Here is a 23,443-nt window from a genome sequence, read left to right as displayed (position 1 = left end):
GGGGACATTTGCTGAAATACATGAGAGGACCCTGGTGACTATCTTGGCTGCTGGAGATAGCCTATCGCAGTGCAAACCACAAGTTAACCAAAAAGTATTTACAGAAAACATTGAAGAATTAGACGTCTGCAGGGCACTTTGAAAAGCTGATAGATTCCTGGAGACCTAAAAGTCCATGTGCACGTGGAAGGCTGTACACATGTGCAGGGCTATGTGAATGCTCAGATCTGAGGAAGCGCAGGGCTCTTAAGTCTGGTGAATGGAGGTTCTGCATCGTCAGGAAGGGAACTCTGGAGTTGTAAGCTGCGAAGCGAAGCGTTGAAGGCAGGCTCCAACACGATGCACACAGAGCCTCTGGGCAAAGACCTAGAGGCTTTACTGGTACAAGGCAACTTAAGGAAATCTCTGTCCAGTCGCTAAAACCAAGTGAAGACTTTAATTGAGTTCTCTGTAAATTCAACTTTACCAAATCAACTCAGTGAAGTCACTAAGAAACAAGAAATGCTGAGGAGGGAGGAGAATCTGATTTTCAGAACTGTCATATCACATGATTTAAAATATCTAATTTTCCTTCTTTTTTTAATGTTTGTTTATTTTAGAGAGAGAGACAGAGCATGAGCGGGGGAGGGGCAGAGAGAGAGAGGGAGACACAGAATCTGAAACAGGCTCCAGGCTCTGAGCTGTCAGCACAGAGCCCAATGCGGGGCTTGAACCCACAAGCTGTGAGATCATGACCTGAGCTGAAGTTGGGTGCTCAACAGACTGAGCCACCCAGGCACCCCTAAAATATCTAGTTTCCAATAAAAAATGACAGGAGATATTAAAAACCAAAAGCATGGCTGTGCGGACTTTGAATAGACATTAGCCACACATTCTCCAGAGAAGATATAAAAATGGCCAATATACACATGAAAAGATGCCCAGAATCACCAGTCCTTGGAAAAATGAAAATCAAAACTGCAAGACACCACTTCATACCCACTGGTGAGGCTAGAATCAAAAGGACGGATGGTAACAACTGTTCACAAGAATGTAGAGAAAGGAGAACTCTACACTCCTGGGTATAGATCTAAGGGAACTGAAAATACATGTTCGAACAAAAAGCTGTACATGAATTTTCAGAGCAGCACTACTCATCACAGCCCAAAGCAGAAACAACCCAAATATCCACCAATTGACAAATGGATAAACATTTATCATACAACAGAATATTATTCAGCCATAAAAAGGAATGGAGTACTAACTCACACCACAACGTGAACAAACCTTGAAAACTTTTGTGTGAAAGAAGCCAGTCACAAAAGACTATACATTGTATGGTTTCACTTATATGAAATGTCACAACAGGCAAATCTAGAGAGACAGAAAGTAAATAAGTGCCTGCCAGGGTCAGGGGGCTGGGGAGGGAGTGCTAACAAGTAGTGTTGGGAAGGACAGCAAACAGAATTCATGAAGATTTAAGTTAAAAAGACGCGTAATAGCAACTGTATGTACCAAATAATCTCACGTATCCTTACTGATGATATTAGCAGTTATTTCCTAATTCAGGAATTTATTCCTGCTTTTCTAATTATCCACTGGCAACACAATTACCTTCATAATTAAAAATAAAAATGTGGGGCACCAGGTGGCTCAGTTGGTTAAGCTCAGGTCATGATCTCACAGTCTGTGAGTTTGAGCCCTGCGTCGGGCTCTGTGCTGACAGCTCAGAGCCTGGAGCCTGCTTCCGATTCTGTGTCTCCCTCTCGCTCTGACCCTCCCCTATTCATCTTTTGTATCTCTCTGTCTCAAAAATAAACGTTAAAAAAAATTAAAAAAATAAATAAAAATAAAAATGTTTTCTAATTATATGCAGAGAAGATATATGTATGAAGAAGTTTATTGCCAAAATTGTAAACCACTTAAACATCCAACAACAGAAAAAAAAAGTTATTTTTTTATTTAGCTTATTTAAAATTATTTAAAACTTATTCAAAGTTATGGTTCATCACTATGACAAATGACAATATGAAGATATGCAGTCATTTAGAAAAAGGATTTTAGTAAGTAAAAATGAAAAGCAGAATATAGAATCTTAGATACTCCATAAAGAAGCAAAACAATGTATGTGTAGAGACTAGGGATTAGGAGGAAAACAACGGGAATCTACCAACAGCAAAGAGGAAAGACGACAGGGCGGTGGTTTAAAGAAGCGGGTGGGGGAAGGAAGCTGTCAATTCGTTTTGTAAAATGAGCATTTTAGGCCAGGGGGAATGAGGGGAAACTAATATCTACCCGGCATGTGCCAATATCAGACACTGAACAGTAAAGGGTGACTCAGAAGCCTGAGCTATTCAAATTCTACACACTCCGAAGCAAAGATTAACCCTTGACCAGCTCTAAACCCCTGGAATATGGTGCCTGAAGAGCGTGTCTGTATACCTGGGGCCTTGGGCTCCCCCAGACAGTTTATGCTAATAATGGTGCATAGCAGGAGGCTTGGGCCACACTAGATCAGCCTGAGCTCTGCAGAGTAAGTATCCAGGTTCAGCCACATGACGCTCCATGCCTATGTGACTGACTCCCAGTAAAACCCTGGATATCAAGACTCGAGTGAGCTTGCCTGTTGGCAATACTCTACATGTGTTGTCATATATCTTTGCTGGCAAAATTAAGCGCTGTCTGTATGACTCCACTGGCAGAGGATGACTGGAAGCATGAGCCTGGTCTCTCCCGGACTCTACACTGTGTGCCTTTTACTTTTGCTGAGGTTTTTTTTTTTTTTTTTTAAAGTAATCTCGACACCCAATGTGGGGCTCAAACTCATGATGACCCTGAGATCAAGAGTTGCATGCTCCATCAACTGAGCCAGCCAGGCGTCTCCTACCTTTGCTGAGTTTCATCTGTATCCTTCCACTGTAATAAACCGTGATTACGAGTGTAACAACTTTTCCAAGTTCTGTGAGTCCCTCTAGCAAATCACTGAACCTGAGGTAGTCTTGGAGACTCCTATCGCTGACATCTAGATATAACTCATTTCATCATCACAGCAATGTTGACAAGGGTGGGCCTATGCCAAGGAGAAGGTACATATGCATGAGAAAGAGACCACGGCAGAGGCAGAAAATGGATCTGATGTAACAAGGTCCTAAGAGATGAAGGGGACGGAATCTGGATCAGAGGTCAGTATTCATTTGTTTGTGCTTTTATTCTTCTGTTAAAAAATTTTTTATTCAAAGTAGATATATATGGAATATTGAGCATGCATTTCCAGCAGAGGGCAACACAATATTGTCTGTTTTCTAGGATAGAATTGGTTTAGAAATACACACAGCTAATCTGAATGTCTGAATCTAACGGACCAGATAAAATTCAAGATATAGTTTTGATGAGTAGGTTCAGTATTTTCTAACTCTATTAATAGTTTGCTTAATAAATACTTCCTTCAAAAGAGGGCAGAAATGGTATGGATACGTTGATGTGGGGAAAGAAACTCAGCATCATTTCTGAGGCATTCCTGCCAAAAGTGTGTAAGTTGAACCTTGGACGAGGAAGCAACAAACAATAATTGAGGGACATTCTATAAAATATCTGGTCAAATGCTTCAAAAACATCATTGCTATAAAATATAAAGAAGTAAAGAAGAACTCAGGAATGGTGCCGTAGGAGACTAATGAGACAGGACAACTGAAAAAATGGATTATCTTAGATTTTCTTTTGCTCTAAGGGACATTTTTATTTAATGGTTATTTTTGAGAGAGTGACAGAGCATGAGTGGGGGAGGGGCAGAGACAGAGGGAGACACAGAATCTGAAGCGGCCTCCGGGCTCTGAGCTGTCTGCACAGAACCCGACATGGGCTCGAATTCATGAACCACGAGGTCATGACCTGAGCTGAAGTCGGGACACTCAACTGACTGAGCAACCCAGGTGCCCCTGCTCTAAAGGACATTTTTAGGATGATTGATAAAATCTGAATAAGGCTTATACAACAGATAATGATATGCTCATTTCCCGATTTTGATAAGTGTTCTGTGGTCATGTATTAAGGATTCCTTGGTTTTAGGAAATAATACGCTGAAGTATTTAAGGGTGAAAGGGCATCATGTTTGCAACTTTCTCTTAAAAAGTTTAGAAAACAAAATGTATCTACGTGTGTATTAGTATACAGATAGAAAGAGAAGGATAATACCAATTTAGCAAAATGTTAATATTTGAGAATGAGAGAAACAGACTTGGAAATTCTTAGTATTTTACTTGCAAATTTTCTGTTAATTCAGAAATCATGCCCCCGTGGTGTCATCACCCACTTCCCCCAAAGGAAAGACAGTAAAAAGTAAATTTAGGTTTGGTCCAAATGAATTCAAAATCATAGGAGACTTAGCCAAAGTGTGAATCCCAGGCTCAGTTCTAGAAGTAGTTCAGTGTGGTAATTAAAAGTGTTGCAGATATGAATGGATGCCATATGTTTTAAACCTTATTTAATGTGAATAACAGTCAATTTACCTGTTACATATTTGCAGTTATCACTAATTTCAAACTCAAAGTCTCACTTTAAGAGGCTGAGGGAAGTGAAAACTTATGGTTTCAACATTAAATAAATGAATAACAAAATGCTTTTCCCAAATGATAAATATTTATATTAACAAAATTCCTTTTTCCAGTGTCGTGGAAACTAAATTATATACTCTAAGTAGATACTTGACAATTTGATTCCAGAAGATTCAAATTTAAAGTACTGTACAGCTCTTGTCTGATTTACCTCGTTAAACCCTTGTGAAGCACCAGGATAATTCTGTAGTCACTGTTATACAGATAGAGGGAAACTTAGTACATTGATAGAAAATCCTGAGGCAAAATCTGGGGCTTACATCTGGTGCTTCAGACCCTAGACTAAGTTGCTAAGAGAAAGGTGAATTAAAGAATTACAACAAACTGTACATTCAGACATTCTGGCTACAGACATTCTGGCTATCTTAACAATCCTGGGTGACATTATATTCTGCTTAAAAAAAAAAACAATAAACAAACATTAAAAAATCATGAATAAATACAATCTAAAAAGAGTATAAACCCTGCTGCTCTTACGGTGAAAACAGATGATTTATACCTTCTCATAAAGTCTTTTCTGTGATTCCAGTTCCAGATGTCTCATTTCTAGGTCTTTCGCTGTAGTAGCAATTTCTTGATCTCTCATATGTACCTATGGCCAAACAACAAACTGTGAACACCAAAAGGAATTTACAAGATAATTTCTGTTTAACAGATCTGGTAATCTTGAAATCCAAACAACCCACTAAACGTATTTACAATAAGAGGTACTGGGCTTTTGATACCAGAGTAATTGACAGTATATTAACACTCACTGTAGAGTCTAGGAATAATGTTTGAGTTAAAGTTAAGCTTAATTTTCTAAAAAGCAAAGTACAATTACCATATGCTCATCTACCCAGACTGGGAGAACAGATGGGAGCTCTTACCATATTATATCAGCCAATATTATGTGTTAGAAAAACTTGAGCAATATAAATTTGCGGTGGCTAAAAATATAGAATGTTTAATCTTATTAAATATAACATTATTTAATGTTCTTTTTGATTAAATGTCTATACTTTTGTAAATTCACTTTGGAACTCCAAGTTTAAATGTGCCCTGCTTGGACTTAATTTTTTTTTTTCATGTTTGTTTATTTTTGAGAGAGAGAGAGAGATAGATACAGGGTGAGCAGGAGAGGGGCAGAGACAGAGACACAGAATCCAAAACAGCTGTCCAGGCTCTGAGCTGCCAGCACCGAGCCCGACGTGGAGCTCGAACCCACGAACCATGAGATAATGACCTGAGCTGAAGTCTGATGCTTCACTGACTGAGCCACCCAGGTGCCCCTTGGACTTAGTTAATTTTAAGTTTACCTTTCCCCAAATTTTGATTACTTGGAAGCTTTTCACTCCTCTACACTAGAGGGTTTGAATAAGGCCTTCTTGAGGTAGACAGAGAAACTGAGGAGCTCTCTTAATACAATACTTGGCTTCCCAAAGTCCCCATTTCTTAGGCATGATACGTGTTTCAGAAAGAAAACCAAACAAACTGCCCATCAGTCATCTCAGCCCATTCATTTATTCAGTAAACATTTAATGACTGCATCACTAGTTGTATCCCTATTTTTTAGACATTGGAAAGATAAAAGACACACCATCAAATACCTCTCATCGGAGAAACAAAGGGTAAAAATGAAAATATGGTGGGGTGTACAAGAAGGATATACACCTGAGAAGCAAATAAACCACTGACTGGCAAGCAGTTCAACTTAAGGAGGTTCCTGAGAAAACAGCTGGCTCAAAGGTGGGGATGCTTGAGTTTATGAAACAAGAGGAGTAAAAATGCCAACAGGTGGAGGAGAGGTTTGGCACAGTTAATAATGCCTTTTAGGACTTTCAATTAGAAAAGCTCTTCTGTTTATGAATTTTTAGACACACCCCTAGCTCTGTGCCAGAGCAAACGCACATCCACTCTGCTTACTGCTACCGAACGTGCAGTCACTTGTACGTGTCGCGCTGGACCCAGTCTTCCTGCTGGTGCCTGAACTCTGAGTAGGAAAGCTCTGGCAGGTTAGCAGGGTCAGAGCTTGCTATCGGAATAAGGAGATGAGGGACAGAAGGCTGGAAGGGTGGGCAGAGGCCAGATCATGCAACCTGAAAGAACTTTCCAGGATTCTTTGGCAAAAAATTGCCTTCACCATCTCAAAGAGTTTGGAATAAAGAGGGCAGAGTTCTAAGCCTGTATTACTTTTGGAGAACACAGACACTTCTAGAATAATGTATTATCAACCTCATTTGCTAGATGAGATAAAAGGAATGATAGCTTTCAAAAACCAATTTAAAATTAATTGGCTTTAAACAAAACAAAAACTACTATCTGATGCTATAAAAAAAGAGATGACAGATTTCTAATATACGAATCCAAATATTTTCAGAGGCATGTGAGTGGCTCAGTTGGTTAAGCGCCCGATTCTTGATTTTGGCTCAGGTAATGATCTCCTGGTTCATGGGACTTAGCCCCGCATTGGACTCTGTGCTGACAGCATGGAGCCTGCTTGGGATTCTTTCTCTCTCTCTCTGCCACCCCCGCTCATGCTCTCTCTCTCTCTCTCAAAAATAAATTTAAAAAATACTTTCAAAGATTGGAAAATATTTAGTATTTTACTAAAATTAGGTTTAAAACTCCCTAAATCAGTCTATACATCCAACGCAATCCTAATAAAAATGCTGTTAGGATCAGGGGAGGTAAGGATTCAGAAAGAAAGAGTGGCAAAATTCTCAAAGTCTATTTGAAATGATACACATTTGAGAATATGGAAGAAAACACAGACTAATAGTGGGAATTAGGTCCGCTAGTCAGAAAAATGTTACAAAGCTGCCATTCAGTGTGCTGTTGGAGGGGATAAAGCGTGTGCGGGGATAGAACATTTAGTAACCATCCGCTGGCAAGTGACTCTGCTAGTCAAAGAGTGGGTGTGACTGTGTGCCAAGAAAACCGTATTTGGGGATACTGAAGTATCAATTTCATTGTTTTTAAGATGTCATATAATTTTCATGTCAAGAAATTATTATTTACTTGAGTTCTTTTAACCATTTAAAAAGTTAAAACCATTCTTACTCAGGGTCCTTACAAAATAGATAGCAGGCCAGATTAGTTGGTGCTTTATAATTTGCTGACCTTTGTGACACATCAAAGATCAAAACCAACAAACAAACCCACCACAGAGGGGTGCCTGGGTGGCTCAGTCGGTTAAGCGTCTGACTTCAGCTCAGGTCATGATCTCGTAGTTCATGGGTTCGAGGCCCGTGTTGGGCTCTGTGCTGACAGCTCGGAGCCTGAAGCCTGCTTCAGATTCTCTGTCTCCCTCTCTCTCTGCCCCGCCCCCCACCTGGCTCACGCTCTGCCTCTCTCTCTCAAAATGAATAAACATTAAAAAAAAAAACCCAAAAAACAAAAAACGTAAAATTTGAAAAAATATGCATAAATGGTGATGTAATCTTAGAATGGCAAGGTCTTTCTAAACAGGACACAGGGGGTGCCTGGCTGACTTAGTACAGCATCCAACTCTTGATCCCAGGGCCATGAGTTCAAGCCCCACACTGGGCATGGAGCCTACTTAAAAAAGTAAAAATAAGTAAGTAAATAAATAGGACATGAAACCTAGAAATCATAAAAATAAAAAGTTATTCAAAAATTAAAGTATTTTGCATGATTAAAAAAAGACATGATAGCCACTCTTAAGAGACAAGCAACACTGACGTGAGGAAAACATCTGCAATGAACAAAAGGGTTACTGTCCTAACTCTATGCTGTATGCAGCCATTAGTTACATATGTCTGTTGAGCGCTAAAATGTGACCAGTCCAAATTGAGGTGTCCTATAAGCTGACTACTGGATTTCAAAGATTTAGTTAAAAAAAATTTTTTAGTGTTTATTTTGCGAGAGAGAGACAGAGAGTGAGCAGGGGAGGGGCAGAGAGAGAAGGAGACACAGAATCGGAAGCAGCCTTCAGGCTCTGAGCTGTCAGCACAGAGCCACCCAACATGGGCTTGAACCCACGAACTGTGTGGTCATGACCTGAACTGAAGCTGGACACTTAACCAACTGAGCCACCCAGGCACCCCTCAAAGATAAAGTAAAACAGCTCATTAACCATGTCTTTATACTAATTACATATTAAAATAATTTGCAAATATCTGGAGTTAAATAAAGTGTTGTTAAAATTAATTTCATCTGTTTCTTCTTACTTTTTTAATGTGGCCATTAGAAAACAAAATTGCCTATGTGGCTCACATTGTATTTCTACTGGATAGCGCTGCCCCAAATGGCACAAACAGCCCATGTAAATCGATAAGAGAAAACTTGATAGAAAAGCGGACAAATGATAATGGATATACAATTTATATTTCTTCCACAAATGGAAGACAAGTAACTGGAGAGATATTTAACCTCACTAGCAAGAAAAAAGAGGCAAATTAGAATATATAATTTCCACCCAGCAGATTGGCAAATATTAAGACTGATGCACTCCAAATTGACTAGGGTATAGGCACTCTTACATATGCACTTAAAATAACATAGGTGGGTTCATTTTTGGAGGATAATTTGGTATGCCTTGGAATTTACTCAACAAAACTGTGTCTGCAACTCAAGGTTTGTACTGAGAACATACAACCTAGCACCATCTTGTAGAGCAAAGCATTGCAAACAACGTCAATGTCCAATAGCAAAGGATTAGTTAAATTATGACAGTCACACAATGGAATACTATGCAACCATAAAAAAGGGAAAAGATAGGGGGTGCCTGGCTGGCTCAGTCAGTGGCGTATGAGACTCTTGGTCTCAGGGTTTGTGAGTCTGAGCTCCGTGTTGGGTATAGCAATTACTTAAAAATAAAATTTTGGGGCGCCTGGATGGCTCAGTTGGTTGGGTGTCTGACTGGCTCAGGTCATGATCTCACTGCTCGTGAGTTTGAGCCCCATATCAGATTCTGTGCTGACAGCTCAGAGCCTGGAGCCTGCTTCAGATTTTGTCTCTGTCCCCCTCTGCCCCTCTCCTGCTCGCTCTCTGTTTCTGTCTCTCTCAGATATAAAAAATAAAACATAAAAAAAAAAATTTAAAAAAAATCTTTAAAAGAAAAAGATATATATCCATTTTCTCATTTTATTTCTGGGGACAAAATGAGGGAAAGTAGGAGAAAGGTCTATTTTTGACTCCATGTATTTAATAATGGAAATTTTCTTAAACTGGCCATGTGTACATTTTTATATTAAAAAAGAGTACTTCCCCTACTTCAGTTAGTGGTTAACTGATTCTTCTATTTTTAGAGAAATAGTCATCAAGGATACCAGTCAAATTGACTAATTTTCTTGACATTTCTGAAAACTTAAAACTATTAATGAAAGAGATCAGGAAAAGCTGAGGGGAAAAGTAAATAAAATCAAAGGGTCTATTTAGTATTCATTGTGGATCCTGGCAATAACCTTTAACTTGAAGGTGGTCATGACATTTGAGTGAGAGTGAATGGAGATCATGTGTGGGTACTAAGAGAAGAATCATGAACCTTTCTCTCGATTTCATCGTTCAGTCTTCTTAGTTCCATTTCACACTGATCTTGCTGAAGCTTCAGAAAGCGCCTTCTTGTAGCATCTTGTAAGTGCATTTCCTTCGCTCTCAGCTCTCTTTTCACAGAAGCTAGTCTTAAACACAAAATACATCAAGAGGAAAGCATGAAAACATTTCCCAATGTGGATTTAAATGGAAAAATGCTACGTTTTGCAACAACGAAAGGCCTGCCCCCCATTCTGGCCCACATCCCCAGCGTAGCTGCTGTTGTACCACACACAGCTGCAGGAGTAATACACACACACACACACACACACACACACACACACACACACACACACACACAGAACAAACGACGCCCATGTCTGCATTTGTGAAAATGACAAGCGGTCCAAACACAACTGGCTATTCTTTTCATATTTAAAAGTTCCTAACAGGTCTACTCAGATCATCTCAATATAATCGATATCCTTTATCTGAAGGAAGAATGCCAAAAAACGCTCCAGTGTTACCAAAGATTATGTATGCTTATTCTTTCAGAATTTTAGGAGCACGTTACTGCTCAGTTCAGTCATTCTTTTTAACCCACACGTGAAATCGGTTTCATGAAGTCCCAATCAAAAGTAAAAATAAGTAAACAGTTACAGAAGTGAGTTTCCCCACAATTTGGCATAGTCTTAATGCTCATCCCATAATCTTAGTTTAAACATTTTGTTTTATGAATATACTTTTGAATAAGCAGTTAATACATCTTCCTCTGGCCTCCAACGCATGAAATGCATAATGAGATAATCCTTTTATGTTCCAATTTTCTTTTTTTTTTTTTTAATTTTTTTTTTTTTTAACGTTTATTTATTTTTGAGACAGAGAGAGACAGAGCATGAACAGGGGAGGGGCAGAGAGAGAGGATAGACACAGAATCTGAAACAGGCTCCAGGCTCTGAGCTGTCAGCACAGAGCCCGACGCGGGGCTTGAACTCACGGACCGCGAGATCATGACCTGAGCCGAAGTCGGCCGCTTAACCGACTAAGCCACCCAGGCGCCCCTATGTTCCAATTTTCAAGTCACACAGATATGTTTAAAACATAATTTTCAAAATTATACTCCCCTAAAGGTGATTTATCCAGCGCTGTATTACAAAGCATTTCTGCCTACAGTACAATGGTGTTTCTCATAATGTCCTCCAAGGAACATTAGATCTTGTATTACGTCTGAAAAATCAGTGTAAAGTTATCTTCAATGTAGTTTTGGAATTACATTTCACTATATGCCAATTTTTTGAAATGTGGTATATGCAGGTATCTTTTTACTAACTTGAATATTTGCTTAATGGGCATGCCATGGCTGGGTAATGTTGTATATAGAAACAAGAAAGTAAAAATCATCCAACTGACTCCCATGTCCAGAGTTTTGCGAAATGATCGACACACACCTCTGTCTCTGCTGTACCATCTTCTCCTCCTCCTGTAAGAGCATTTCTCTCCTTGTCTCCTCAGCTTTACGAAGTAGTTCTTGTTTTTGGTACCAAGCTTCATCTTCAACTCTTTGCTGGTCTACTTCAGCTTGCATATCTTCAACCATCTGCCTTAAATAGATAATATTATTATTATATCAAGATGCAAACAAGACCCCAATATGCATGTGTGGTTATGAAAGGGTAAATTACTATTTCCCTTTGAGACCTTGAATTACTGCCTTTCACTTTTACAAATAAAATTTTAGCTCATTAAAGTAGTAGAAAACATGGAAAAGGGGGCGCCTGGGTGGCTCGACTGGCTGATTGTCTGACTCTTGATTTCGGCTCAGGTCATGATCTCACAGTTTGTGAGTTCGAGCCTCACATCAGGCTCCACGCTGACAGAGCGGAGCCTGCTTGGGATTCTCTCTTCCTCTCTCCCTGCCCTTCCCCTACTCTCTCTTGCATGCATACACGCTCTCTCTCTCTCAAAATAAATAAACTTAAAAAAAAAAAAAGCATTGAAAAGGACGCCCTACACAAGTCTCACAAAAAAATGCAAAGAAAACGGAGTAACTTAAAATCCAAGAACAACTAAAACACAAAATGTATACCAGATCAAAATGTCATTATTTTACTTCTATATGCAAGAATTAAATATCTTTAAAGATATTTCTAGCCTTCAAACTCTGATTTTACACAAATACTTAATAATTTACATGTGTTTCTTACAAAAAATTTTCTTGTCTGTATTTTTAACAGATTTTGCTTCTATCACACAAAGAACAACTGTTCTATGATTACCTCTCCCTTAAGAAGTCCAACTCATCATTCCTTATTCGTTCTCGCTCCTGTGTCTGATAGTCCACAATAAACTTTGGATACTGGTTAAATACTGGATATTGCCCTTTCGTCAATGCCACAAAAGCATCAAGCTTGCCGTTCGGATGAATATCGGTAGGAGTGGTATCCATGAGATGATAAACTTCTCTAATCACAACACTTATATCCAGGTTATTCCGATGATGAAAAAAATACTGTAAGAAAATTTTGTGTTTAAGTTGAGATTTACCTAACAAAGCCATTATGACGTAGAATTAAAACAAGAGTTTAAAAAGTAAATGTGAATTTATCTTTAGGAGGATTTCTTCCTTCCTCCCTTCCTACTGCCTTTCTTTCTTTTTTGGCAAATTCGCTGAAGCTTTTCTTATCCTAAGTTTTAAAATGAAGATCCAATTTCATATTTTCAAAGTCAAATAAAATTTCAAAACCAAACATTTGAAATAATACTTTGAAAATCTGAACTCAAACCAAAGGCTTCCTTTGTATCAGAAGAAGAATGCTTCACCCAACAATGGAATAAACTTTTCTGCTTGCATTCTTTTCCCTTCAAAATCCAAAATAAATAAAACTGAAAATAAATTAGCTTGATTCATTAAACACATCTGAACTGTTTCCACATTAACTTGTTCTGCTGGCAGGTCCGAACTCTAACATACATACATGGATGTATCCTGCAAACATTAAGTAAAAATAAAGTTTGACAGGAACCACAAAATAAGTAACAAACAAACCCAATTCATCCCGTCTACCGAAAAAACCTCCCCCTTTAAAAACCTCCTCTAATGCTGTCAAGCAACTTTCCGGCCAAGTCTCAGAATTCTCCTAGTTACCACTTTGTATGTGTGTGTAATAAGCATGCAGATTGTCACGGACCAGATGGATCGCTGATAAAACCACGCACAGAATTAACAACGACCCAACTGTTAAACATCCTTTCCGTAGGCAACAAGCACTAAATTCCAGTGTTACCAAGTTTGTTTCCTAAAGGGATGATTTTAAGACAGTTAGTCTGCTGTAACTGTCTGTTGAATTATCTACCAACTACGTCAGGGTGAGGATGTGATATAACTTGCTCTCCACTGTTTACCACGTTCCACGGGCGCTGGACGTGCAACAGGTACTCAATAAGCGAATGGAGTTTTCAACTGAAATACATGAAAGTTGAGAACTGCTACTTGAGAACAAGGATATTTACCTCAAAATCATCTCTGAGACTGCAGTTGAGCAGAGGAGCCCTGGAACATGTGTTGTAAGCCACGACAGTCATCAGGAGGAATGAAGGATGGTTGGAAAAGATATTATCAAATAATTTTAGCCACTCCTCTCTTGTTAGTACTTCTGAAAAAACGGTTTCAAGAAGAGGCCATGCATACAGCTACAATCAATAAGGAAAAATTGATCAGTCTTCTACAGAAAAGCCGTAAGTCATTCACTGCTAATACTCTCTTACATTTGATGTAGCTATTAAAATCGTTATATCAAAAACAATTATGAAAAGAACTACCTCACTATGGAACCCTTCTTTATAGATTTTTAGGAGAGCAGTTTAATGGAGAAAAAGAATGGAATACTTTTTATTCCATTCTTTATTCCAAAATATAAGAGGTGACCGGTCTTTTATTATATACTTTCAAGAAAATACTGCTATATTTATACCAGAACCAATGTGAGCTTCCAAAATAAGTCATGTTATTCTAAAAACCTTTTACTTCTTACCTGGGAAGTTATATCATGATCTATGAAATGCTGCAGTAGTTCTTTGTCGTGAAATGCCAGAACATTTTCTATCATACTGAGAATATTGATAGGAGGATTAGGAAAATATTCAAACCAGTGTTGACACCAATTGACTATGAAGAAAAAAATGGGAAATTTATCTTTACCATTCTGTATTATCAGAGGACTTTGTAATTCTTAAATGTATCCACTCTTTATGTCCTTAATATGCCCATTAATAAAGAAAACATGATAACTCTTTAAATTCTAGAATAATCGATTTTAAAGTTCCATCATGTTAGCTTAGTATTTTAGGTCTATAGAACTGGCCAATTTCTCCAAATGAGAGCGGTCAATGACAAAGTGTCCATTAAAACAAACAAAACTTCCCAAAGTATTCCTGATCCTCACCACACGGCACTCTGCTTCCTGCTTCTCCTGGTTAACAAAATGAACCTTCTAAAAAAGGTTCCTTTTTAAGTCTTCATTAAATGTGATGAATGTTAAGTGCCAATCTCCTGAAATCTACTCAAATTCATACCTAATCAAAATTAGAAAAGTTCACGGGAGGGGCGCCTGGGTGGCGCAGTCGGTTAAGCGTCCGACTTCAGCCAGGTCACGATCTCGCGGTCCGTGAGTTCGAGCCCCGCGTCAGGCTCTGGGCTGATGGCTCTGAGCCTGGAGCCTGTTTCCGATTCTGTGTCTCCCTCTCTCTCTGCCCCTCCCCCGTTCATGCTCTGTCTCTCTCTGTCCCAAAAATAAATAAAAAACGTTGAAAAAAAAAATTAAAAAAAAAAAAAAAAAAAAAAAAAGAAAAGTTCACGGGAAATGTTAAAAATTACATTCTTATGCATCAGTAGCAATACATTAAAAAAATGGGCATGTATCAAATCCCTATTCTTGAAATGTTATATGAGAATAAACACGTCTCCATTACTAGGACAAGAATGACTGTTCCACAGCCATGGTAACAAGTAACCACCAGAATTGTTTTCATTTTTATATTTTAATTAAAAAAAATTTTTTTTAATGTTTATTTTTGAGAGAGAGAGAGAGAGAGACAGAGAGAGAGAGAGTCAGGGAGCAGCAGAGAGAGAGAGGGAGACACACAAACTGAAGTAGGTTCCAGTCTCTGAGCTGTCAGCACAGTGCTTGACACAGGGCTCGAACCCACAAACTGTGAGATCATGACCTGAGCTGAAGTCGGAGGCTTAACCGACTGAGCCACCCAGGCGCACCACAGCCCCCAGCATTGTTTTTAAATCTATGTCATCAATGACAACCTATTCAGTTGACCTACCTTTGAAAACCAAACAGTGACAGCGGTATCCTCTGAAAGTCAGCCAGTGGAAAGCATTCTGCTAAAGATGCTTCTAAAGCTGACTTTAGGGGCGCCTGGGTGGCTCAGTCGGTTGAGCAGCCGACTTCGGCTCAGGTCATGATCTCGCGGTCCGTGAGTTCAAGCCCTGCGTTGGGCTCTGTGCTGACAGCTCAGAGCCTGGAGCCTGCTTCTGATTCTGTGTCTCCCTCTCTCTGACCCTCCCCTGTTCATGCTCTGTCTCTCCCTCTCTCAAAAATAAATAAAATGTTAAAAAAAAAAAAAAAACTAACATAAAGCTGACTTTAACTCACCAAGTAACCACTGCAACCCCCAAAACATTCTTCTCAAAAACCCTGGTAAGATCAGTACGTTTCACTCAATGAAGTGTAAATAACCACCACAGTGCTCCTTAATTATTAAATTCAGATTTTTTTACTTTAAACATTGAGTTGTGATTTCATCCAATGATGATAAGATCTCCTTCTTTCTCATATTAGCAAAAGAAGGCTTCGATCAGCAGAATTTTGGATACATATGGTTTATAAAGGGCTCACTAATGCCAGAAGTCAATTATTTATTAGAAAGTAAATTTGAGTTAATAATTAAGGCATTAATAAACTCTTGCAAAGACTAAACTTTAAAAGACATTATTTCAACTTCTTTAACTGCTGCTTTTAAGTTAACTTTAAAAGAAAAATCCAGTTCAGGGGCGCCTGGGTGGCTCAGTAGGTTAAGCGTCCAACTCTGGATTTTGGCTCAGGTCACGATCCCACAATTTGTGGGCTCAAACCCCGTGCTGTTAGTGTAGAGCCTGCTTGGGGTTCTTTCTCCCTCTCTCCTCCTCCCCTGCTCATGAGCTCTCTCTCCCTCATAAATAAATTAAAAAAAAAAAGAAAAAAATGCAGTTCAGCAACATGTACTAAGTACCTACCACGTCTCAGACACTGCTAGTGCTAGGAATTTTCACACACACACACACACACACACACACACACACACACACACACAGCCCTGATTCCTGTATCTAAATCTTCATCAACAGAACAGTGTTCTCATTTAGGCACGAGGGAAACCCCGCTTTACACGGAAACTGTTTGCCTTCTCTTCTTTCATTCTGCTCGGTGTCACCACAACAGAGTGTGCGTAGAGGACCCGGTGACAGAACGGGGAGCAGGATAAAGAGAAATACCTGCGTGGAGATCCCTGACCAAACCACAACAACTTCCTCTTGGTCATAAAAGACCATAAAGAGTGCCTACAGAAGACTCTTATAAACATGCCAAATTCTACATCAAAGTGACCGTGTTCCATCAAATTTTCCCCTAGGTCCCAAGTAGACTGTGACCCTAAAAAGCCAGAACAACGGCATATTGCAAGCAGTGCTAACATTTAGTTGGAGCTCAGTAAATGTTTACTTGCAATAAAGTTAGTTTGAGACCCTTGATGAAAACTCACAGCTACTCATGCTGATCATGATGGATCTTCTAGATTTAGATTTCAGGTTTAGAAGAGAAAATCAATTTCCCTAGCACACAATCATACTCCAGGGATGTAACAAGATTTTACTGGAAATATAAATTAGTTTTGCACGCTTACCTAGATATAATAAGCTTTTCTTATGGTAAAACATAATGTGCCACTTTAACCATTTTTAAGTGCACGATTCAGTGCCATCAATTATATTCACAGTGCTGTGTAACCATCACTATTTGCAAAATCCTTTTCCAAAAAGAAACTGTACCCATTCAGCACTAACTTCGTATTTCCACCCCACAGCCCCTGGTAAGCTCTAATCTACTTTCTACGTCTATAAATTTTCCTATTTGAGATATTTCATATGAATTTGTCCTTTTATGCCTAACTTATTTCACTAAGCATAATGCTTTCAAGGTTCATCCATGTTGTACAATGTATCAGAATTTCATTCCTTTAGATGATGGAATAATATTCCATTGACTATATATATAGATAGATAGATATAGTTTATCCATTCACCTGTTAACAACAATGACGTTAACATAATGAGGATGGTGATGGTGACACTCAGGCTGTTTCTATCTTTTGGCTGTTTGGAATAATGCTGCCATGAACATTCACATCCAAGTATCTGCTTGGGGCTCTGTTTCCAGTGCTTTTGGGTATATCCCTAAGAGTGCAATTGTTGGGTTATATGGTAATTTTATGTTTAACTTTCTGAAGAACTGCCAATTTTCCACAGTGAACGTACATTTTACATTTCCAGCAGTGTACGAAGGTTCCAATTTTTCTCCATTCTCGCCAACACTTGTGCTTTTTTCTGTTTTTTAATTATAGCCATCCTAGTAGGTATAAAGTGGTATCCTGGTGTGTGGTTTTATGACTAATGATCCAGAGGATCCTTTCATGTACTCGTTAGCCATTTGTGTATCTTCTAAGGAGAAATGTTTAATCAAGTCCTTTGCCCATATAAAAATTGGATTGTCTTTTTGTTGTTGAGTTGCTTCTTTTCCTTTTAAAACTCTAAGTGTTATTGCCAGAGTAAACTAGTAAAACCCTTCTGAGGAATCAGTTGGAATACTCATATTTTATGACCTAATAATACCAATTGTAGGAATCTGACCAAGAGAAAATACTGTAAATATTTATACATGAAGATGATTATAACACTGCTTCTTTAACTAGGTAAAAATGAAAAATAACCTAAATGTTCAACAACAGATCAAACTAGTACACTCACATTAGAGAATATTATAATCAAGTGGGAAAAAAAAGAATATTACAGTCACTAAAATATTTATAAAGTTTATAAAAAGAAATATACATATTAAATAAAATAGTATAATTATAAAAATATAAAAATTAAAAACCTGCTTTTAAGTATGGAAAAATTATCAGAATAACTAAAAGTCTAGCAGTTGGCACTAAACTATGATATACCTGTATAATGAAATATTACATTATGCAGGGAATAAACTATGTTTTTCAAGAATATTTAATGATTTGGGGGAAATGCTCTTACAAGAAATTCATCAAGGGGTGCCTGGGTGGCTCGTCATTTGAGCTCCAGCTCTTGATTTCAGCTCAGGTCATGATCTCATGGTTTGTGAGATTGAGCCCTGCGTTTGGCTGTGCTGACAGGGTAGAGCCTGCTTGGGATATTCTCTCTCTCTCTCTCTCTCTCTCTCTCTGCCTCTTCCCTGCTTGTACTCTGTCTCTCTCAAAAATAAATTAAAAACTTAAAAAAATTCATCAGTGTATGGGGGTGCCTGCCTGGGTGGCTCAGTCAGTTAAGCGTCTGGCTTTGGCCCAGGTCACGATCTTGTGGTCTGTGAGTTCGAGCCCTGCGTCGGGCTCTGTGCTGACAGCTCAGAGCCTGGAGCCTGTTTTGGATTCTGTGTCTCCCTCTCTCTCTCTGCCCCTCCCTCTCCTGCTCATGCTCTGTCTCTCAAAAATAAATAAAACATTAAAAAGAAATTCATCAATGTATTATCAAAGATTATAAATGGGGAGGAGGAACACTGGTGAATTTTCTTTTGTATATTTTCCTATATTTTCTCCAATGATCAGGAAAAAGTTATCAAATCAAATGCAATGTAATTAAATGAACAAAAAAACATAAAGTATACTAAAATATTCACAATATATATGCTTGAATCATTTTATTTCTACTCTTCAGAATTTTACTGTTATAGTTAAGTGCTTATCTCCTTTGTACAAGAAAACCTTTTTAAATAATTTAAAATACAAATGAAACTGGTTATTTTTGTTAAACCAATGTAAATTGGATCTGGTTTATCAACTGTTTAGCTGACCCAATTATATTAAGATGAAGAAAGGATTCAGTTTTCAGTGTAGACGAGCTGGTAACACAATGGTTGGGAGCACAGGCTAGAGTCTGACTGCCTGGGTTCACATCCCTGTTCTGCTACTAACCTACCCTGGGGAACTTAAGCTATCTGTGCCTCAGTTTCCTCAACTATAAGAAGGATATAATAACACCCACCTCATAGGACTGTTGCAAGATTTAAAGAAGTTAATAAAGGCAAAATAATAAGAATGCTACCTGTTAAAGAGAAAGTTCTCAATAAACGCGCAGTACGAATAATGAGAATGAGGATAGCAGCCAGAACTTGCCACATTAGGCACTGTGTGCTAAATGCTTTACGTTCTCACTAAAATCCTATGAATAATAACTGACTTTCAGTAAGTGAAGCATCTGCTTCCTTCTGACCACCAAAATCCGGCCTATAATGTTATCTTCTAAAATGCAACTATCCTGAGTCCCCTCAGTGGCTCAAACAGTTGAGCATCTGACTCTTGATTTTGGCTCAGGTCATGAACCCAGGGTCATAAGATTGAGGCCTGCGTCAGGCTCCACACTGACTGTAGAGCCTGCTTGGGATTCTCTCTCTTTCCTTCTGTCCCCCTGCTCCTCCCTGCCAATAAAAAATAAAATGTAACTATCCAAGTTCTCTTGTAAATTAAAAAAAAAAAGTTTATGTATAAATGTCCCAACTGTCCATTTTGTGCTCTGTTTGCTTCCCACTAGAATTATTGAATGTTGCAAAGTTGCAAAGACAGCAGAAAAATACACAGGGACCCACTCTTGGTTTCATTATTACACACTTACTTACTTATGAGAGTAGCAACAACTTCAAAACAGATGAGTTGGTTGTTCTGGAATAATTTTACAAACGGAAATGCCAAGAGTGGAAGATACGGTGTGTCGCTAAAGATGGCAGACCAGTGAGCTAATGCGGAGAGCGTTCTGTGGATCAGACAAGGAAATGCACACCAGGAAGCAGTTTACTACTAAAATTTATCTATGTAATATATCAACATGATAAAAAACTGGATACAGGGGCGCCTGGGTGGCTCAGTCGGTTGAGCATCCGACTTCAGCCCAGGTCATGATCTCGCGGTCCGTGAGTTCGAGCCCCGCGTCGGGCTCTGTGCTGACAGCTCAGAGCCTGGAGCCTGCTTCGGATTCTGTGTCTCCCTCTCTCTGACCCTCCCCCGTTCATGCTCTGTCTCTCTCTGTCTCAAAAATAAAATAAACGTTAAAAAAAAATTAAAAAAAAAAATTGGATGCAGAAGGGATATTTGGCGAAAATTCTCCCTCCTACTTTTATCATGTAGCTTACCTCCCCAGAACCACTGTTAAAAGTATAGTGATTTTACTTGACAAAAAGTATAGTGATTTTACTTTACTTTACAAAAAAATATTGTGATTTTAAAAATCACAAACGTAAACGTTGTTTTGCACCTTGCATTTTTTGCTTAAATAGTATCTTGGAAATAGTTCATTATCAGTATATGTGGAGCTTTGATACACAAGACAGTTGTGTATAAATATACCCTAATTTCTTTAATGTGGCCTTACTGGGCATTTGTTTCTAATCCTTTATAACCAATGCCATGCTTACTGTTGTATTTACATCATTCTTAATGTGGGAATATAGATTTGGATAAATTCCTAGAAATGGAATTGCTGAGTCAAAGGACATGTGCATTAATTTCAATAGCCAGTGCCAAATTCTTCTCTGCAAAAATAGTGTCTGTTCACATTCTCATTAGCAGAGTTAAGGGGATGCCCATTCTCTCACTCTAGCCAACATGTTTTATTATCAACCTACTTTTTATACTTTTAGTCTAGATGCAAAATGGTATTTCAATATGGTTGTATATATATATATATATATATACACACATATATATATATACACATTTACACATTTTTTCCAATGCAATTTTATTTTTGTTAAAAAATTTTTTTTTGTAATGTTTATTTATTATTGAGAGACAGAAAGAGACACAGCATGAGCATGGGAGGGGCACAGAGAGGGGGAGACGTGGAATCTGAAGCAGGCTCCAGGCTCTGAGCTGTTAGGCTTGAACTCACAAACCACGAGATCATGACCTGAGGCCAAGTCAGATGTTTAACCGACTGAGCCACCCAGGCACCCCTCCAATGTAATTTTGATTAGCATTTATTATAAGGGAGGTACAACATCTTTACATGTTTAAGAACCATATCCCCAGCTATGAACTATACATTCAATCCTTTTTGGTTTTTATTGGTTGGTCCTTTCCATGTTCATTTACACGAATACATCATATAGAAATTAGCCTTTTATTTATCTGATGTTTTGTATATATACGTACTTTCTCGGCTTCATGTATGTCTCTGGGGAATTTTTTTACATGTAGAGATTTCTGTTCATATCAAGCTCTTCTAGATATGTCATGCTCAAAAAAGGCCTGCCTTACTCTAGGACTGCAATTCTCCCGTATTTACTTCTGATACTTTTAAGGTTTGTCTGTCTTTTTTTTTTTTAAACCTTTCGTTTTGAAATAGTTTCAGGTTTACGAAAAGTTGCAAAAACAGTAGAGCGTTCCTGTATATCTCACTCAAATTCTTCTCATGTTAACATCTTGCATAAACACAGTAGTTATCAACACTTAGGATTTAACATTGGTACTATGCTAGTAACTAAATCAGACTCATTCAGATTTTTATCATTGTTCCCATTTTCCTGTGTGCTGGGTTTTCACCTCGCCAGTCTAGGATATAACACCGCATTCATTCGCTAAGTCACCATAGGTTCTTCCAGTGCGGGAGCTCCCCAGTCTCTTATTTTTTGGACACTGACATTTTTGAGGAATACCAGTTATTTTATAGATTGGCCCTCGACGTTTTCTCATGATTTGGACGGACGTTATAAATGTTTGGCAAGAATATCAAGAAAGTTATGGGCAACATACTGATGTGTGTTACTACTGGTGACTTTAAATTTGACTACTTGGCTAAGGTGGTACCTGCTGAGTTTCTCTACTATAAAATTACTATCTTCCCATTCGTAATTAATAAATACCTCGAGGCAGATTCCATACTGCTGCAATATACTGAGCATACCTCTGTAATACTCTGAGTAGTTTCCTACTTTTGATGGGGTATTTCTTCTGAAGGTTGAGAAATGCCACGTGAACACCTTTATCCACCAGGCTACTAAATGCAGTATGATTTTCAGGCAGTTGTAGCAGGGAGCGCCAAATGAACATTCTGAAATAAAAATAGAATTTTAACCAAGAGAAGTTTGGGGGGTGCAACTGATTTCACATAAAAGAATATAAATTTTACCTGTATTTCGTTGGATATTCACCATAGCCTTTTAATAAGATTTGTAAACGCTTTTTGTTTAATCCATCTGACACCTCATTCTTAAAGACAAAAAATAATGTCGATAAATGACGTAATCACAAAACTGAAAAGGTAACACAGCCCACAGTGGCTTTCCAACTTCAGAACACAACACACAGTAAAAAAAAATTTTTTTTACACCTGAGACTTTCTATTCTCTCTCTCTCCAGTGTGCATACCGTGTGCAGATAAAGTTCCTGACATATTCTAGGTCCAATTCTGACAAACTTTTCTGTAAATGGTCAGTCAATTTCTTCCCTCTCCCTCTTTTTTTCCATCTTCTTGCTTTTTTTTTTTTTAATGGAAATCTGAAGGTCTTTTTTAAAGTTTATTTATTTTGAAACAGAGTGTGAGCAGGGGAGGGGCAGAGAGAGAGAGAGAGAGAGAGAGAGAGAGAGAGTATCCCAAGGAGGCTCCACACTGTCAGCATAAAGTCTGACACACGGCTCGATCCCACGAACCATGAAATTATGACCTGAGCTGAAATCAAGAGTCAGACGCTCAACTGACTGAGCCATCCAGGTGCCCCTCCCCGCCTTACTTTTAAGTCAATTTTTATCTTGATGGAAAAATACTTCATAAATTTTTGGATTATAAAGCCAGTTTCACAGATTACTTCATTTGATACTAACAACTCAATGAAACGGATGGGATGCTGTTTTCTTTTCTTTGAGAAAATGGGAAGGTCAGAGCTCAGTGCCACGAACCTGTGAGTTCAGGTCACTAACTTGCTGAATAAGTCTCAGCTAAAGACTCAAAGCCAGATTTTCTGACTTAGTTCAATGCCAATGTGAGAGGGGTGAAGGGAAAACCCAAGATGATAGTGAATGAAGATCCCCATTTGAGA

The 23,443-nt window shown here is 38.4% G+C and overlaps 1 protein-coding gene across 4 annotated transcripts in view; it reads right to left on the bottom strand.

Annotated features, from left to right (window-relative positions):
* The window catches only part of TBC1D31 (TBC1 domain family member 31), a 73,505-nt gene that overhangs the window by 13,215 nt on the left and 36,847 nt on the right, over positions 1-23,443 (bottom strand). For 3 of the 4 annotated variants that reach the window (XM_042923637.1, XM_042923639.1, XM_042923638.1), the window contains 9 exons: positions 22,537-22,616; positions 22,312-22,458; positions 20,030-20,163; positions 14,096-14,229; positions 13,575-13,754; positions 12,341-12,573; positions 11,513-11,665; positions 10,078-10,213; positions 5,089-5,181 (listed from right to left, as the gene is read on the bottom strand). In XM_042923637.1, coding sequence (XP_042779571.1) covers positions 5,089-5,181; positions 10,078-10,213; positions 11,513-11,665; positions 12,341-12,573; positions 13,575-13,754; positions 14,096-14,229; positions 20,030-20,163; positions 22,312-22,458; positions 22,537-22,616 — 1,290 coding nt within the window. The remainder of the gene's footprint in view (positions 1-5,088; positions 5,182-10,077; positions 10,214-11,512; positions 11,666-12,340; positions 12,574-13,574; positions 13,755-14,095; positions 14,230-20,029; positions 20,164-22,311; positions 22,459-22,536; positions 22,617-23,443) is intronic. The other variant, XM_042923640.1, reaches the window with a different exon arrangement.

The sequence above is a fragment of the Panthera leo genome, chromosome F2 (assembly GCF_018350215.1).
Source record: "Panthera leo isolate Ple1 chromosome F2, P.leo_Ple1_pat1.1, whole genome shotgun sequence".
NCBI lineage: Eukaryota > Metazoa > Chordata > Mammalia > Carnivora > Felidae > Panthera > Panthera leo.
This window is presented reverse-complemented; position numbering and strand designations above follow the sequence as displayed.